Raw genomic sequence first — 17,689 nt, 5'->3', positions numbered from 1 at the left:
TTTTGAAAGCAGAATTTTTCAATGAAAACATTTCTTTCTTCTTAAATGGAGAATGTTAAGTACTGAATAAAACATTTTATAGAGAACATGGGCCCGGTTCTGAAGTCCTCACTAAGACTAAGAACGTAGAGAACATGGACCCGGTTCTGAAGTCCTCACTAAGACTAAGAACGTAGAGAACATGGACCCGGTTCTGAAGTCCTCACTAAGACTAAGAACGTAGAGAACATGGACCCGGTTCTGAAGTCCTCACTAAGACTAAGAACGTAGAGAACATGGACCCGGTTCTGAAGTCCTTCCACTAAGACTAAGAACGTAGAGAACATGGACCCGGTTCTGAAGTCCTCACTAAGACTAAGAACGTAGAGAACATGGACCCGGTTCTGAAGTCCTCACTAAGACTAAGAACGTAGAGAACATGGACCCGGTTCTGAAGTCCTCACTAAGACTAAGAACGTAGAGAACATGGACCCGGTTCTGAAGTCCTTCTATGGCTCCCTGGATCTCAGAGAATAGACTTTAAAATCCTTCTGTTAGTCTATAAATCCCTGAATTAGCACCTAAATGCATCACAGACTTGTTATCAGGGCATCAACCCTCCAGACCACTCAGGTCTTCTGGCTCCAGCCTGCTCAGCAGAACCAGAACCAGAACCAGACATAGAGAAGCAGCATTTAGTTTCTATTTTCCCATGTTTTACTTTGTTTAAATTTTTCTACATTTTATTCCAACTTGCTTTTATTTTCCTACGTTTTAATCCTGTAAAGCACTTTGTGTTTTTCTTGTACTGAAATGCGGGTTACAAATAAATTTGCCTTGCCTTTATTAACAGTGTTTTATTTTTATATTGTATGTTAACATAGTAAGCAGCAGCAGATATCCAGCTACACAAGAACACCATTTACTCACCCATTCTTTTAACTTGCTAAAATACAGCAAATGTCTTCAGAAAAGTAATTTTATTTGTGGTTGGGAACAGACTAAAAAACATTTTCTGGACCAATAAAATAGAAAACTTTCTGCCATAATTTGATCTTTTCTACTTTTTTCCAATAAAATGTTGCATATTTAGTTTGTTGTTGAGCAGATAAAAAGAAAATAATTAAGAGTAAAATTATTTTGCCCTTGAATTCTCTCCACTCGGCGAGTTTGGCCCATGGTGCAAAACGTTTGGACACCCCTGATCGAAAGGCTGCAGGAAAGGCTCGCCCAAAACCTACAATTACACTTCCAATCCAATCCAACTTTATTTATAAAGCACTTTACTTCACTAAAGGGACCTAAGTGGTGTACAAAATACATAAAAATAACATTTAAAACATTAAAACGCTAGAGCGAAGGACAAACAAATGACAAGATGGCTGGACAGATAAAAACCTGGTTAGATGATTGAACAGAAGGATGGATGGAGGGACGGACAGTAAGACAGATAGATGACATCATATTGCTAAATTAAGATCAGAGGATATAGTATTTCTTCTCCCAGCCTTTGTTTTCTTCTTCCATGCTAATCCAGATCTGTAACAACTAATTAATTTCCCGAGAGCTTCCAGCTGGGTCCTCCAGGACTTACCTGGGCAGGTGTTTAGAGCCAGGTAGGGAATGTCGGTGCTTGCCCACTGCAGCTCAGCCAGAACCACCGCGCAGACGGACCTGTTCTTCTTGTCCGGCCGCTGGGATCGGGTCCTGCTCCAGCTCCACAGGTAAATGGATCCGTGGGTGTGGCTCTTGGAGGCTACCGTAGCGACCCCCGCAGGTAGAAAAAGAGACAACGGGAGCAAAGTTGTGAACCTTAAAGGAGCTCTGAGTAACACTGACACCTTGTGGCTCAAATCGGTACAACAGTCAGTCGCAACAATCTAAAATGCTGTTTTTAAACTGTGTGTTGCTGTTGTGTATTTTAACTCCACAGGACGGGTTTATAATATTTTATTCTGTTCTTTTGCCAAGATAAAATACCAAATGCTGCACTCTGCTATGGGAACCCTGGGATCTCTCCCATGATTGGCTCTGGAACCAGGAAGTAAACACGAGCTACACTGAACCAAAGTATTTCTGGACCATATCTGTAGGTTTGTTGATGGAGAGGACTGATTGTTTATAGGGAAAGTTACTTTAATCCCAGGTGAGAAATGGGGATTTAAGTTGATTTTACAGTAATTATCTTACTTTTAGCTCCTTTAATCCATCCTGGGTTGGATTTTATCTCAGTTTAAGTTCAGTATATAACTGAATGCACCTTCCCTACTCTGCACCTTCTTGTATGAGCCGATGTGACGAGTGAATTTCTCCATTGTGAGATCAATAAAGACTATCTTATCTTTATCTTATCTTATTAAGAATAAAAACAATGAGAAAAAAGCTTAAAAACTGGGGTTATTAAAGCCGTTTACATGCCCTACCTTTACAGTTAGACATATTAGAAAATAGACTTGATTCTTAGGATTAAATCCACTACTGTTTACAGCGCCACCGTGTGGTCGTTCACCAAACCTACACTGGATTCGTTAAACTGACGGAAAAACATATCTGAACCTGACTTACCCACTACGTCATCCGTAAGAAAACTCAAACCATCAATTGTGTGATAGTTGTGTTGTTTGCTCTCCTTCTTATAGATGGGGAAAGTTATTTCCATTTCCTTTGACCTTATAAGGAGAAAAAAAAAAGGACTGAAGTCAGTACAGGCTGGAGCTTTGCACGGTGTTTTCTGATTATACCTGAACGCTGGAAGCCGCCCTCACCTCTTTTTTGTGCCGTTGCCTCCCAGCTGTGTGTCGTAGCAGTGCAGGCCGTCTTCGCAGGCGGTCAGCAGGTGTGTGTCGGGGGAGGCCGGCGGCAGGCAGATGTGCAGAGGCGTAGCGCTGGCCTCCAACATCAGCAGCTGACTGCGAGGAGGGCAATAGGGGCTTTAAGGGAGAGCCAAAAAATCTGCACAGGTCTGGATCTTTTAATACTTTAAATCCACTTTAGTTTAATTATCTGCACAAATGTCGCCTATTTTATTATAAATAAATAAACCATCGTGTATCTATATGATCTCGTTTCCAGAGCCTGTGTTTATGCTCATTGGACCGTCGTACGTGTTTTCACATCACAGCTCCAAACCTCTGCGATTTGATGTGAAACACTAACAAACTAATGCATGGTTGCGATATTTGGCACATATCTCAATATATTTATGAATGGACTTTGACTAGGCCACTCTAGGACAGGAATATGCTTTGATACGACCCACTTCAATGTATTTCTGGTTATTATCGTCCTGGATTTAGCTTCACCCAGCTTCCCTGGCCCTGCTGAAGAAAAGCAACCCCACAGCATGATGCTGCCACTGCCGTGCTTCAACGGGGGAAGAGTTTCTTCTGGGTTGCTTGTTTCCTGCCACAAAGTCTTTTCTAAGTAGCTCAAAGTGTTCAGTCTTGGTCTCATCCGACCCCGTGAACCTTCTTCCACGTGTTCGCTCAGTCGCCTACAATGTTGGCGGCAAACAGGAAATCTTATACGTTTCTGTCACTAGTGGCTTTTTTTCTTACCACTCTTCCAAAAAATGTCCGGCTTTCAAGTCCGTGACTAACAGTGTCCCTGCTGACAGATTGTCCCACCTGAGCTGTGGATCTCTGCAGCTCCTCCAGAGCTACCATGGTCCTCTCTGATGTTCTCTGACAAACCTCTGAGGTTTGGATTAATAGTGAGATTGCAACAAAGATTTGGAGGCTGTCGATCCATTTGTTCATTCAGCTGCTATAATAACAATAATAATAATACTAATAATCACCTTTATTGTCATTGTAACGTACATTCTATTGCAATTAGTTCCCTGCATTTAACCAATCCCCCTTTTTAATGGAGCAATGCGCACATTTGAGGTTTTCTCTTCTGTCTCATACATAACTGACGTGTAAAATGAATTTTCCTCTGTTTCATGCAGTTTCTCAATAGGCAGCTCATGCTAGAGTGATCAGGGTCGTGTTCTCTGGGCTACTTTGTTGAGTCTCCGTCGTCATTGTTGCATTAGCGAGTGAACTTGTGCTATCTTCAATATTATTAGCTTTCTTACATCAGAAGACATGACGCATCTAAACAAATAAGCTGTGTAGTCTCAGCGACAGATGCTTTTTCTCTTCTCGGAGGAAAAACATTTAGTTCCTATGCTCCACTGATCTGGGACAAACTCCCAGAAAACTGTACAAGTGCTGAAACTTCCTTTAAATCAAGATTAAAAACACATTTCTTTAGGATTTTAACTGTTATAGTTAAACCGTTTTACTTAAACATCATTAGTTAAACTTTGTAGTCCAACTGTTTTTAATGTTTGCTTTTAGTTTCCATTTTCCCATGTTCTATTTTGTTTCTACATTTTATTCCTACTTGTTTTTATTCTGTTTTATTTTCCTATATTTTAATTTTCCTCGTCTTTTTACTGAAATGTGCTATAGAAATAAACTTGCCATGCACAACACTGGTGTCATTTCAACTTCTGGCCAGAGGGGGAAAACGTCTCTAAAAACTCTGAAACTTGTGCTATGCTCCTTTAATAAATGTTTTGTTGTTTAAATTGAAACAATTGTTATCACTGTGTTCTTTTTATCTTGTAAATGGAAGAAGAAAAAGAAATATTGGGATCAAGAGTTAACCTGACAACAGCCAGCTGCATGTATCGCTCCGCCTAGCTCCACTCACATGAGTGGAGCTAGGCGGAGCGATACATGCAGCTGGCTGTTGTCAGGTTAATCAAGAGTAGGCCCAAAAAAAATAAGTAAATAAACAAATATCGGCCCCATGTGTCAGTATCGGTTTGCCTGATGTTGAAATAATCGGTATCGACCTTAAAAACCTGCATTTGTCGATCTCTAGTAAAAACCTGTTGAAACACCTCGCGGCGTTCGTCTGTCACATAAAATCCAACGAAACAGGAGAAAGTTTCTGTGTAAAAAGATGGCATGAATTTTGGATTAAACTTACACAACTTTGTAGTTGTAATGGCTGTCCACTCCTCCGACATCCCACATGATTATCTTGTTGTCATAGGAGCCCGCTGCAAGAAAAGACGTTGACGTCAGAGATGGGTCGCGTCAGCAGAAATTAGGAAAATTAAAAACCAACGCAACAAATGCGAAAAAGTACAAAAGAATATAAATCTGATAAACTGAGAAGAAAAACTACCATTTCTAAACTATGAGAGCCATTAATGTTTCTATGGAAGTTGAATAAATGCCACAAAGGTTGAATAAAGCGATTAGCAATGATTTAAAATGAGATCATCACGTTTAACTGGGGCTGGACGATATAGAATAAAAGCATATCGATAAAATATAAATCATATTGATCGATATCGATAATTATCAAAACATTCAGAACATATATTTTAAGTGCAGCCCTGGACGTTTTATGATGTTAACGACTTATTTTTAGTTACAGAACTCACAAACACTGAATTCAAACTCAACCCAATTCAAAGTCAACCAACTTTTTAACAAAACTGCAAGTTTAAAAAAAAAAAAAAGAACATGTGCTCTTTGAAGGGGCGGAGCTTCCTGGATCTGCGTTGTGATTGGTTGGGAGGATTTAATGATGTAATATTAACCTACATGGCTAGAATTTAACTTTTTATTGATCCTTTTTTTCTATCATCGATATACGTCTATTGATCGATTTATATTGTTACTGAATTATCATCCAGCCCTCCGTTTAACAGGCAGCTTGGCTCCTCATTTCCTCGTCTGTCTTACATCCATCTCGTTTTAACTTAAACACCAGAACCAAAGAGATCGGAGTTGTCGGTTAAAAACCCACTGAAGAGGAAGTTTCCCCGGCGGTGGTTGAAGCGGAGGACCGCCAGCGACTTCCTGCTGGCTCTGAACTCGCCGTACGCCACGTTGTTCCTGGGATGGATCAGTTTGACGAGTCCTCTCTTCCCGCCGGCGGCGAGGACGCTGCAGGGCTGGGACGGCGCGCCGCCTCCTCTGGACATCAACACGGTGGACCAGGCCAGGGAGAAGAACTCCTGTAAAAAAAAAAAAAACAAATGATACAAGCAAGACAAGATGGAGCGCTTTTAGAACATCACCTTTAAATGATTTAGATTAAATACATTTCAAAACGGCAATGAAAAGTGAATGAAAAAAAGAAGAAAAGAAGCTTCATCCAATTAATTCCTGCCTCACAACAGGAAATATGCTAAGAGTAAAGGAGTAAAATAAAGAAATTAAATGAAATCTATGAGCCTGAGACTGTGGGAGTCCAGAGAACCGCTGTGAGAACCGTTATCAATAAACAGAGCAGCTGGCTCGCCATGATAGACAACAGGTAGGGATGTAAGGATTAATGGTTTTACTGATTATAACGGTCAGCAACACCTTTTAAAAATGCCACTGAGAGTTAAAATTAGGATTAAGGGGCGGGTCACATGTTGCAAAATTCCCATTTCTAACCCTTGAATCCACTTTGCTGTGTACTTAGGGGCTCCAGGAGTGCAGAGATGTTAAATATTGTCTGTCCAGGAGCTCTGCAGATATCTTTAGATTCTGTTTGGTTCATATTTTTCAAGCCGTTTAGTTTTCTCTGCTCTCTATTATTCTTTTTTTTTTTTACAACCACGTCACAGTGTTGGTCGTTAAACAAGGTCATGGACTTCAAGCTTACCAGTTTCATAAATCCTTCATGTTTATTTCTTGCAGTGGTTTTGCAGTCCAAGCTGAAAGATGCCGAAGCTACAACTGAATAAGTGAAAATGTTCGGTTGTTCCCCCCCCCCCCCCTAAAGTCTACTGTATTATCTAAAGTCTACTAATAACAGGAGGTGAAACGCGTCCCGTTCTCATCAAGTCCGTACTTCCTGCGTTCTGGCCAAGAACTTGACGAGAACAGGAGAACGTTCTCACGTTCTCGTGAATTGAGAACCGATCTAAATCTTCAACATGTGAACTCGATCCGCTTGAGCCAGCGGAGTGAAAACTGGTATGATGATCTGGGAAAAGTAGAGAACTTCCCCGGCCGTGTAAATAAAACGTACCTCTCCTGGAACCTTGTACTTCTTCATCACCATCCCGGCCTCACAGTCGATCACACACACCGAGTCTCCTCCGCACGTCGCCACCAGGCGGCTTCCTCCTGCCAACCGAGGAACGGAGGAACGTCTCAATCTTTCAACGTTTTTAATTTGCTCGGCCAGATCTCAGAGGAAAAGGAGGTTCTGATTGGTACCGTTGGATTCTGGGCACGGCTGGAAGGCGCAGGCCCACAGCTGGGTGGAGAAGTCCTCTGAGCTGTCCTGCTTACTGTGGCACTGCAGAACGTGCAGCGGCTTCAGAGACGCTGGCTGCAGACGGGGACGGGACAAAAAAAAAAAAACAGAAGAGGGGAATTTAGAGCGCTTAAAGCAGGCAGGAACTGAAATGCTGTAAAAATACACAACAAAAAGCTGCAAATTACACTTAAAGCTATATTTGCTAATCCTGTTCAGAAAAACTTTTTATTATTCTGGGTGAAATGGTCCTTCCATCCTGACAGTAGTCAATACATTATGTATTCATATGTATTCATTCATACTGAGCCCGGTTCTGCCGGAGGTTTTCCTTCCCGTTAATGGGGAGTTTTTCTTCCCACTGTCGCTTCATGCTTGCTCAGTATGAGGGATTGCAGCAAAGCCATGTACAATGCAGACGACTCTCCCTGTGGCTCTACGGTTCCCCAGGAGTGAATGCTGCTTGTCGGGACTTTGATGCAATCAACTGGTTTCCTTATATAGGACATTTTTGACCAATCTGTATAATCTGACCCAATCTGTATAATATGATTGAACTTGACTTTGTAAAGTGCCTTGAGATGACATGTTTCATGATTTGGCGCTATATAAATAAAATTGAATTATTCAGAAAAAGGAGGTTAAAAAATGTATCTCTGTGGGATCTGCAAGCCTGTAAAAACTCTGACCAATCACTGCTGTTCGGTCCGAATGGCTGTGATTGGTCAGAGTTTTGCTCCTGCTCTCGTCTCCTCAGGTTCTGGGGGAAATCATCTTATCTACTGATTGTCAATCATCCTGACGCGCTCACATAACGCCAGCGTGCTCGTTCCTTGTTAGTTTCTGCTTGCTGGCTGCACACTTCTAGTGTTTATGTATCTGATTAGCTTAGCAGTTAGCCGTACGTTGTAGCTCCGCTGCTCTCACCGTAATCTTTGATCATGGCTGAGCGTCACAAAAAGCGAACCGTGTTCATGTTCATGAGAAGAAGAGGAAGGCCTCAGTAGAAAGAAGTAAGACCAGAGTGGATTTGGGAGATTTCTTTCACTCGATCCCCCTGAAGAGCAGGTAAGACGGATTTGCGAAGTTATTCAAAAAGAGACTTGGGGAAAAATTGCAGACTTTAACTTTAAAAGGAACAATAAGTCATAATGACACCTAGTGGTTAAAAGTGGAACAACACAGACAATGTCTTTCATGGAGACCTGCCATTTACTCAACGGTCCGTTGTTGCTGTTAAACTCTGTTGACTTTTTACTTCCACAGAACAGGTCTATGATGCTTTATTCTGTTCTATTTCTGGTCCGCTCCTCTTACTGGCTTCCATGTCTGCAGGCCGCTGCTCTTTAATCAAAATAAAATACCAAATGCTGCGCTCTGTGTTGGGAAACCCTGGGATCTTTCATCTGATTGGCTGAGGAACCAGGAAGTAAACACGGGCTACACTCTGAGCCAAAGTAGTTCTGGGGTCCGTTCTTCGTACGTTGCTTAAAACATCCGAGATCAAATGAGACATCCAAGATGATTTCATCCGGCTAATCATGATCCGGCTAATTGGGTTCTTCGAACACACCTGTTGTTTACGATTAGTATGGCTGGATTGAGTTATCTGAGATAACTGCGCGTTCATGCGTTTGTTTAAAAGGGGAAATGTATCGATAGTAGAAACAATGATCAGCAGCGCTGCTATTGGCTGTTCAGCATGGCCAAAGAACGCCCACAGTTTTTCTCCCAAGCAGAACACGAGCTTTTAATGGAAGGTTATGCCGAATTTGAGTCATTAATTAAAACACCTAAAAATCTGTTAAAGCCAGGAGAGAGGGCCAGCAAAAAGCAGCAGACAAATTAATGCGTAAATACTGTCCATGGTAGATGTTTCTATCACTTTCTACAGCATGAATTTTTGCATTTTAATAATTTCATATTTACTTTGTTCTTTTATATCAGAGCCTCCACGGGACCCACTAGAACATGGAAACAGGTAAAAGTGAAATACAAGAATATTCTACAAAATGGTAGCCTTTAATTATTATACTTTATTTTAAAAAGGCACTTGTTATGTCAAGAGATCCAAATTTCAGTGTCATTCCTTAGACACGGGAAGTAAAGGACACGTGCAAACTGGGAATTTTAACAAAAAAAATCTTTATCCATAAAAAATGAAAATTTTCCTTTTCCAAGTCATCCACAGTTTACACGGTAAAACTGTATTGCTCCGTGTCTAGATAATCCATCCATAGTTTTTTTCTAATACAATATACGGCTCGACAGGAAGCAAGCCTTTCAAAGTAAACTAAACTTCAAAATAAAATGGCCTGAACAAATGTTCTTACTGAATAGGATAAAAACAAAAAGTAAACCATCATACAAATAACTTAAATATTTTAGATTTATGGCTCCAACACTACTTTTTCCTCTTTAAAAGCCAATGTTAAATGATGTGTTTGTCTGTTTATAACAGCCACCAAGAAAAATCTCTCTACAATTACACCATCGTGCTGCGCTAAAGGATCCTGTCTATTGCGCAATACGCGATTAATTCGAAAAACTCTGCAAATTATTCTTGCACCTTCCGCAACAGGTTACAGTCGTAAAAATGGACATAGCTACGGCAGACTTCCCTATCTCCTCCGCTTATACAGCCATGATCTAATCTTGTTTACATGAAACAAGCCTGCTCTGGAGCAGGCTTAAGCGGGCGCACATGTTGCTATGACAACAAGTGCAGGATGTCTTTCGAAGAACCAAACGATCCAAGATCATGCCAAATCGTCAACAATGAAATCCTGCTAACTGAGTTAGCGACGTACGAAGAACGGACCCCGGGACTGAACCTCTAGGTTTGAAGAGAGAAAAACGTGACTAAGGTGTTATTGATGGAGAGGACTGACTATTTATAGGGAATGTTACTAACATCCTGGGTGACACATGAGGATGATTTAGGTTGATTTTACAGTAAATATCTACCTTACTGCTCCTTTAAACCCCAGCTTGGTGATAAAACACACATCCACACCCTGTCAGCTGTGAACTGAACCGCATTGCTGCTAATCAACTCCTGACTCCTGCATAAAAACCTCAGAGTGGAGCATCTCCGTTCTCTACTACCTGTGTTTTCATGCAAGCCTTTACGATAGGCAGCACGTATGAATTCCTCTGCAGCTGCGCAGCTTTTGCATCCTTTCTGCTGGCGCTTTCCTTCTGTTCTTCCTCTCTGGCTCTTTGCACCTTAGCGCTCCTCCTGGGTGTCTCTGTCCTTGCCGCTCCTCTGGTGTCCGTCGGCGGTTTTGGCTGGAGGCGGGATTTGCGAGGACTGCTCTCAGCAGGCGACTCGGGGGTGTCGGTGCGGCGCTTTTTTCTGGGAGTAAGCCTTATGGCGGCATCCGTCGCTGACTGGGTTTGTTTCCTCTTGGAAGGCGTCGATACTTCCTGGGATAGAGAAACATGAACGGGTGTGAAGGTAAAACCCAGCTATACTCCATAAGGAAAGTGTCTGAATGCCGTTTATCTTTTTTTAAAAATAACTTACAGCGTCCTCTTTTGTCTCAGAGTGATCTTTGTCATCAGTTTCCTCCTTTGGTTCCATCAGAGAGCGCAGGTACTCCTTAGCCAGAATCTCCACCTAACGAGCACAGGAAGCGGCTTAAAGCTCAGCGGCCAGCAGAGGCAGAGAGCAGGCAGACTTTACCAGGACTTACCCTCCATCTGGTGAAATCAGCCACAGAATTGGGTCCAAATTTAACCTGCTGGCGAGCGGCGCTCACAAAGTTCTTCTCCAGGGAGGACATCTTCTCAGCAGAGATGGTCTCCGGGAGGCTGAAGCTCCTCTCCCACACTGCAATCATCTAAAAAGGAAAACAAAAACAAAACATTTAGAGCAAAGTGACCAACCTAGAGAGGCTGTTAGCTCCATTGGTGCCTGCTCAGCTCCATCTCAGATTCAGATTCACTTTATTAGCCATTTGCAGTTTTACCTGCATTGGAAAAAAATATGCAAGTAGCTCAGAGTGCAAAGTCAACGTAAACACATCAGAGGACACAACATAGAAAACAGATTCAATACTCTAGCTTTATATGTGAACTCCAGGAGCGGAAGAGTGCAGCCAATAATTCTGCTGGCTGAGCAGACCACTTTATTCAAAGCCTTCTTCTCTTTTTGAGTGAGATTACCAAACCACACAGTAATACAACTTGTTAGTACACTCTCAATTACACAATAGTAAAAATTCAATAAAATCTTAGTATTCTGAGTAAACTCTCGAAGCCTGCGTAAAAAGAAAAGGCGCTGTCTCGCTTTCTTAGCAACATTAGTCGTATTAGTACGGTGGCCGACAGGTGCAAACGCCCTGCAACTTCAGCAAACGCGCTGCATATACTAAACGCGATTCAAAAAGAAAACCAACTTCATCAATTTGACAACACCTGTGCGGCATTCAGCAAACGCGCTGCATATACATAAACGCGATTCAAAAAGAAAACCAACTTCATCAATTTGACAACACCTGTGCGGCATTCAGCAAACGCGCTGCATATACATAAACGCGATTCAAAAAGAAAACCAACTTCATCAATTTGACAACACCTGTGCGGCATTCAGCAAACGCGCGGCATTCAGCAAACGCGCTGCATGTACATAAACTGGATTCAAAAAGAAAACCAACTCCACAACGGAAGTGCTCCAGGCCTCTAGGGGGAGCACTAAGTGGAACAGTTGATTTTCGACCCCACTGACGACAGAGAGAGAGAGAGCACATGGGAGGTTTGTTTTGAAACGGGACCAAAAGTGGAGATAGAGACGACATAACAAGGTTAGTATTCATTTTAACATTTGGCCCTCCACTTTTACAATATTTTAACAGAGCAACAGGTTTATGTAGTTTGCTTCTGTGTTGAGACTGACTTCTACAATAGTTTGCTAGTGACAACACTGTGTGCCTGATCTGTCATACAATTTAACTAACTACTTAACTGGGCACCTGAGTGTTTTGATTGCATTAACGTACGTGTCCTCTTCTCTGAATCGTATCTACAAATTATGGAATACTGTCTTGATCAGCGAGGTAACTTTGCATAAGAGGAAAGTGGAGAGAGTACAACTGGAAGTGAAGAAGGGGGACAAGGAGAGTATAGAAGGTATGTAAAAATAAATGTAAATTAATGTTGGTTTATGGGGCAAAAAGAGAACCAGAGAGTACATAATTATCAGAGAGAGCGCAGGGATATGGGGATGAGAGAGAAGGGTTGAAGAAAACGGATAAAATGTGAAGCTGAAGGACGAAAGGAAGCAGAGAAAGGACATTAAGAAATAAATAGAAGGTAAATGTGACAAGGAAAGAAAGAGAGGTGACAGATTTAAACTGAACACAGGACAAGCATTCATATACAGAAGATCAGCAGACACTTTTTTGTATTAACAAATTTCTGATATTAACTTGCTGCACTTGCAAGCTTTTGTCTTTTTTTGCTGTTTTTTTTATCTCCCACAGATGTACTGTCCATATTGTGGATCTGCCTTGACAGCTTCCCCTGGGTTTTGTTGTGCGTGTGGCAAAAACATCAGATTTCTTAAAGATGTGGCAAACAAAGTCCCTGAGGACATGCCTAGTACAAGTGCACATGCTAATGCACAGCCTAGTGATGGTAAAGAGATTTTATTTGTATTACTGAAATATCAGTAGTTAAAAGACTTAGGTTGAAATTTTAAATTTTGTTCTATTATTGAAATACTGCACACCTCTGCACTATGTGGCTTATCTTCTTTAACAACTAGCATATTAAATGTGTTCTGAAAAGCTCTGCAGGAAAGATTAATGATGAGAATCCATGTGAACATAATAATAAAAGCAATTAACATATTTGGTTGTAGGAGGAAGCTCAGGTGTAGAGTCCTTTATGAAATTTAGGGCAATAAAAGAGAGGGAAAGAAAGAGATTCTTTTCAAAGACACGTCCGAAGGAACAGAAGCAGAAATTAGCAAAGGTATGCAATGTTTAACATTGTTTCTATTATAATTAACTATACACACATCTAGTGACATTTTCCATTTCCTTTATTTTCTGCAGATTTCTGTAGGAGTTATGAAGATGAAAGGTGATTCCCTTAAACCTGTGAGAGGGAAGTCACTTCCCCTTGAAATTCAACCTCAATGGTCATCTGATCAACTGTTGGCTGCTGCTGTAAAGAAGCTGAAAGATTTTAACCAGGACATGGAAGATGGTGCACATGTTTTATTGTACCCTGATGCTCAGGAAGTTCGAAACATCACAGGAACAGACACTCCTTTCACTGTGCAGAAATACAAGGAGGCAATTGGAAAGGCCTACCAAAAAATAACGATGTACATTTGCACTGTTGAAGACTTTGAAAACAGCTGTAAGTGCTTCTGACATATTTCCCACCTTATTCAAAGCTTCACTCTATATTATATTTTAATTTTAAATATCACTGTTTCTTCATCTACCTCTGGTGTTCTGTACAAGATAAATTCCACTTCCACTACACTTCCTGGTTTGAATTGTGTCATCAAATTGTCTAGTATAGTGGCAGATTTATATATCAAAAAGAGCATCCACTTTCTTTCTTTATAACTAAAATAGGAATTATGCCTTAGTCTTGTATTTCCAAAGCAATAACAATAATTGTTTTTCATAGGTTACAGTGGACAGCCTTCAAGTGAAGATGACAGTGAGGTCCAAGTTAATTTGCCATCTGGAGGCAGTCCACTTTCTGACACCGTGGTCAGTTTGCATCTGTCAACTCAATTCTTTTTAACCCTTTTGTTGTCTTTCCTTTTTTTTCACAGTTTGTTTTTGCTTTTTCCAACGTTTTTAATTGTAAAATTTTTCTGCTACACATTTTCAGCACTTATTTCTACATGTAATATTTTCTGATAGAACAATTGAAAATGGGTCAGTTTGGCTCAAAGTCAACACAAGGGTTTTAAGTCAAGTGAATTGATAATATATAGCTGCTTGTCTTCTGACTGGTACAAAGAAATGTGATGATATAACTCCACTACTCCTCTCTTTGTTGGCTTCCTGTCCGCTTTTGGGTTGCTTTTAAGATTATTTTATTTGTTTTTAAGACTTTAATGGGTTGGCCCCAACTTATTTATCTGAACTGCTTAATATTCACCATCCTTCAAAATCTCAGAGATCATACACACTGTCCACCTACAATTGAATATTTTATATCTTAGGTCAAGACCCTCCTTTTCTTGTTGCGGTTTAGCTTAGCATAGACACGTTAATTCATTATCTATTTTGTGCTGATTTGTTAATGTTGAAACCTATTTCTGTAGCATTTTGTTCAACTGAGGTTCTTTTAAATGTGCTATATAAATACATTTAACATTGACAATATATGCAGTTTTGGGACGGTCCAGATGAAGTGAGCACTCCAAGAATGGATAACATTTTGCATGGGTAAAATACCACATTATCAGTTTTGTTGCACAAGCACAATGCATCCACAGTACAGCAGTTGTATTAATTATTTTTTTTGGCATTTCCAGACACCCAAAACCAGCAGCTGATCAAGTAAGAGTTGAAAATGTATAATATGTAATATTTAATGTGTGGAAATTAAGTATCTGTAATTATTTTCATTAATGATGAAATGGTGATGTGTGTTGTCTTAGTTGCTAACTGCAGTAATTTCTTAAAAACTAGGATAGAAGAAAAAACGCAGTCCAGGAAGAGGTCAAATCAGCCCAAGGTCAGACAAACTTCTATAGGTAAGCGGCATTGGAATTTCTGGCTGAACACTGAATGCCTCTTTCATTATCTTTATTTTAAACTTGTTTTTTGGATTGTCTACCTTACTTTTCACATTTGTTTATATGTACACCCCCAATCACAATGGGAAACAACTTACACAAGGAAACACTCCTGCATTTTTGGATATTTAATCATTTTTAATCATGTTAGTCATTTGTTTATGAACAAATGAATATGCCAAACATGGTGGTATTGTCTGTTATATACTAAATGTTTTTCAAAAAAACAAAGATGATTGACATCCTTTGGTAGATATGAATTTAAACTGTATATTATGTTTTTAATTTTATTTACTTAACCATCCCCTCACTGCAGAAACTACACAAATGTGTATGCACCAATTGTTATTGATAGCGAGTCTGAGCCAGAAGAACACATGGAGCACACTGCAGAAGAACGGTATGAATTAATATTGTCTAGCATCTTCTCAAATGTTCTTTGTGGATTTATTATTTGAAATAATAATACACTACATCTTTTGCAGCACAGAGGATTTGACTGCTGCAGACATTGTATCAGAACTCTCAGCAAAGATAATAAAAACATCTTGCAGCAGGTTCAATATAAATAGAGCCAATGTGTGGGATGGAGCGGTCCGCGGCTTCAAACGTGCTTCATTTGACCCATCTTATGAGTTATTAGTGAAATTTACTGATGATGAGGGGCAAACTGAGGATGCATTGGACACTGGTGGTCCCAAGCGAGAGTTCCTGACCCTCCTAATGAACTGCCTGAGAACTCGAAGAATCTTTGATGGCCCAGAGGACAGCAAATATCTCATATTTGACAGTGCAGGTAATGTTATTTAGAGAGATGTTTCTGAATTTTAACTTCTGTTTTTCTTACTAGTCCACAATAAGTATATTAAGTTTATGCAAGCCCATCTTATACATATTGGAAATGCATTATCAGCTTATGGCTTCTGCAGCTTTATTTGAAAATGTAATGAGCTTCTTGTACATCTTCATGAGAACAATGGATAATGTGGTACTAATTGGACAACAATATTGACAGCTGCAAGAGATGATGAGTACTTTCTTGCTGGGAGGATGATAGCAACATCAATAGTTCATGGTGGTCCAGGTCCTCGCTTCCTGTCCGAGATTTTCTACCAGCACCTCACAGGAGGAACCATCACTGACATTGAAGCCAAGATTGAAGATGTTAGGGATGACACCATGAGAGCTGCCCTGCTTGAGGTAGGTTGGCATGTGCAGCTAACTTGTCACATTATATTGATATTTTTTCTTCTATTAGATTACTCCTCTCACCCTCTCTCCATAGACATCTTTTTCACACTTGATAACTATTATGATCAAATCAGGTTAAATCCCTTTCCTTCTCTCCTATTAGACACTATATATGAAAACTACAACCCACAACCTAGTGGGCGCCTGTGAAACCCTTTGGACTTGTAGGTCACTGTATTCTCATTATTAACAACTGTCTATCCCCAGCTACCGTTACATCCTGTCTAAACATCCAGTAATTAATCCACGTTAAAAAAAACTCAACCATGACCCCACAGTTCCACACCATTTTAAACCAATTTCTAAACTCACATTTATATCCAAAGTCCAAAGTTATTCTCTCTTAGCTGCTGTCCCATTTGAACCTTAACATGTATTCAATTTTCAAGTCTGGTTTTAGACCTATGCATAGCAAAGAATCGGCCCAACTGGAGAAAAGTATTCACGCTTTTATTTCCTGCTTTGTTTCATTATTTAATTTCCTTATACTCAGGTACCAGTCAGTCCTCTTTGTCCCGTCTGGAATAGTTCCATAATTCTTACTGGAAACAGAAAGATAACCAATTTCACTTGGCCTCTCTTCAATGGTTTCCATTGCAATAGCAAATTGAGTTTTTATAGCTGTTCTGTTTGTTTTCAAGGTACTTAATAGGTTTGCACCCTCATTATCTCTAACATTATGTACAGTATAGTGTTGTCTCTTTAGATACAGACACAGTTTGCAGCATATTACTTTGTTTATGATGGTTGTTGTCTACCCTAGATATCCAACGCAGCTACATTGGATGAACTACATGCGTCAGTTGACAGACATTCCAGCTTGTTGCAAACTGCCGGTTGCTTTCAGTACCCTGATGGTGTGGATGAGAAAGACAAGATCATAAAGGATTTCATGCAGTGGTACATCATTTACCGCAACCATTTCTCAATACAAAGGTAATGTTTCTGCCTAATGTAACCTAAGTTTAAAATGTTATTTTAAATTCAAATGCATTAGAATTGACATGATAAAGCAATGTTAGTACAAAGAAAGAGCTGGTGTTTCTCTAAGGGTTCAGAAAATAACCTCATAAGGCCCGTTTACACTACACTTTTTTAACCGAGCCGAGACCAGTCCGAGCTCGGTAACCGAGATAACTGTAGTGTGTAAATGGTCAGCAGACTGAACTGAACCGCGCTAAACATAATCGGACCGCGCTAACTGCAGACCAGTTCCTGAGTAGGTCTCGGCCTGTTTTTTTTTTTTTTTTTTTTTCTGGCCCGGTTATCTGATAAAGAGCGCATGAGCAGACCGCGTCATGCCCTTACAGTCAGCTGACTGTCCGCGTTTTTTCCGGCGTGTCTGGCTGCACGTCCCGATTCACACTCCATTCAGAAAAATTTCAGACATTCATAAGGAAGCTAGTATTTTTATGA

At 40.3% G+C, this 17,689-nt stretch overlaps 1 protein-coding gene across 1 annotated transcript in view; it reads right to left on the bottom strand.

Moving 5' to 3' along the window:
- The window catches only part of lrwd1 (leucine-rich repeats and WD repeat domain containing 1), a 34,687-nt gene that overhangs the window by 2,571 nt on the left and 14,427 nt on the right, over positions 1–17,689 (bottom strand). Inside the window, exons 5-14 of the mRNA XM_036142742.1 lie at positions 10,944–11,090; positions 10,775–10,867; positions 10,354–10,674; positions 7,206–7,320; positions 7,015–7,112; positions 5,797–6,007; positions 4,966–5,038; positions 2,745–2,888; positions 2,545–2,648; positions 1,574–1,735 (exon numbers count right to left, since the gene is read on the bottom strand). Of these exons, the coding sequence (XP_035998635.1) occupies positions 1,574–1,735; positions 2,545–2,648; positions 2,745–2,888; positions 4,966–5,038; positions 5,797–6,007; positions 7,015–7,112; positions 7,206–7,320; positions 10,354–10,674; positions 10,775–10,867; positions 10,944–11,090 (1,468 nt within the window). The remainder of the gene's footprint in view (positions 1–1,573; positions 1,736–2,544; positions 2,649–2,744; positions 2,889–4,965; positions 5,039–5,796; positions 6,008–7,014; positions 7,113–7,205; positions 7,321–10,353; positions 10,675–10,774; positions 10,868–10,943; positions 11,091–17,689) is intronic.

The sequence above is a fragment of the Fundulus heteroclitus genome, chromosome 11 (assembly GCF_011125445.2).
Source record: "Fundulus heteroclitus isolate FHET01 chromosome 11, MU-UCD_Fhet_4.1, whole genome shotgun sequence".
Taxonomy (NCBI): domain Eukaryota; kingdom Metazoa; phylum Chordata; class Actinopteri; order Cyprinodontiformes; family Fundulidae; genus Fundulus; species Fundulus heteroclitus.
This window is presented reverse-complemented; position numbering and strand designations above follow the sequence as displayed.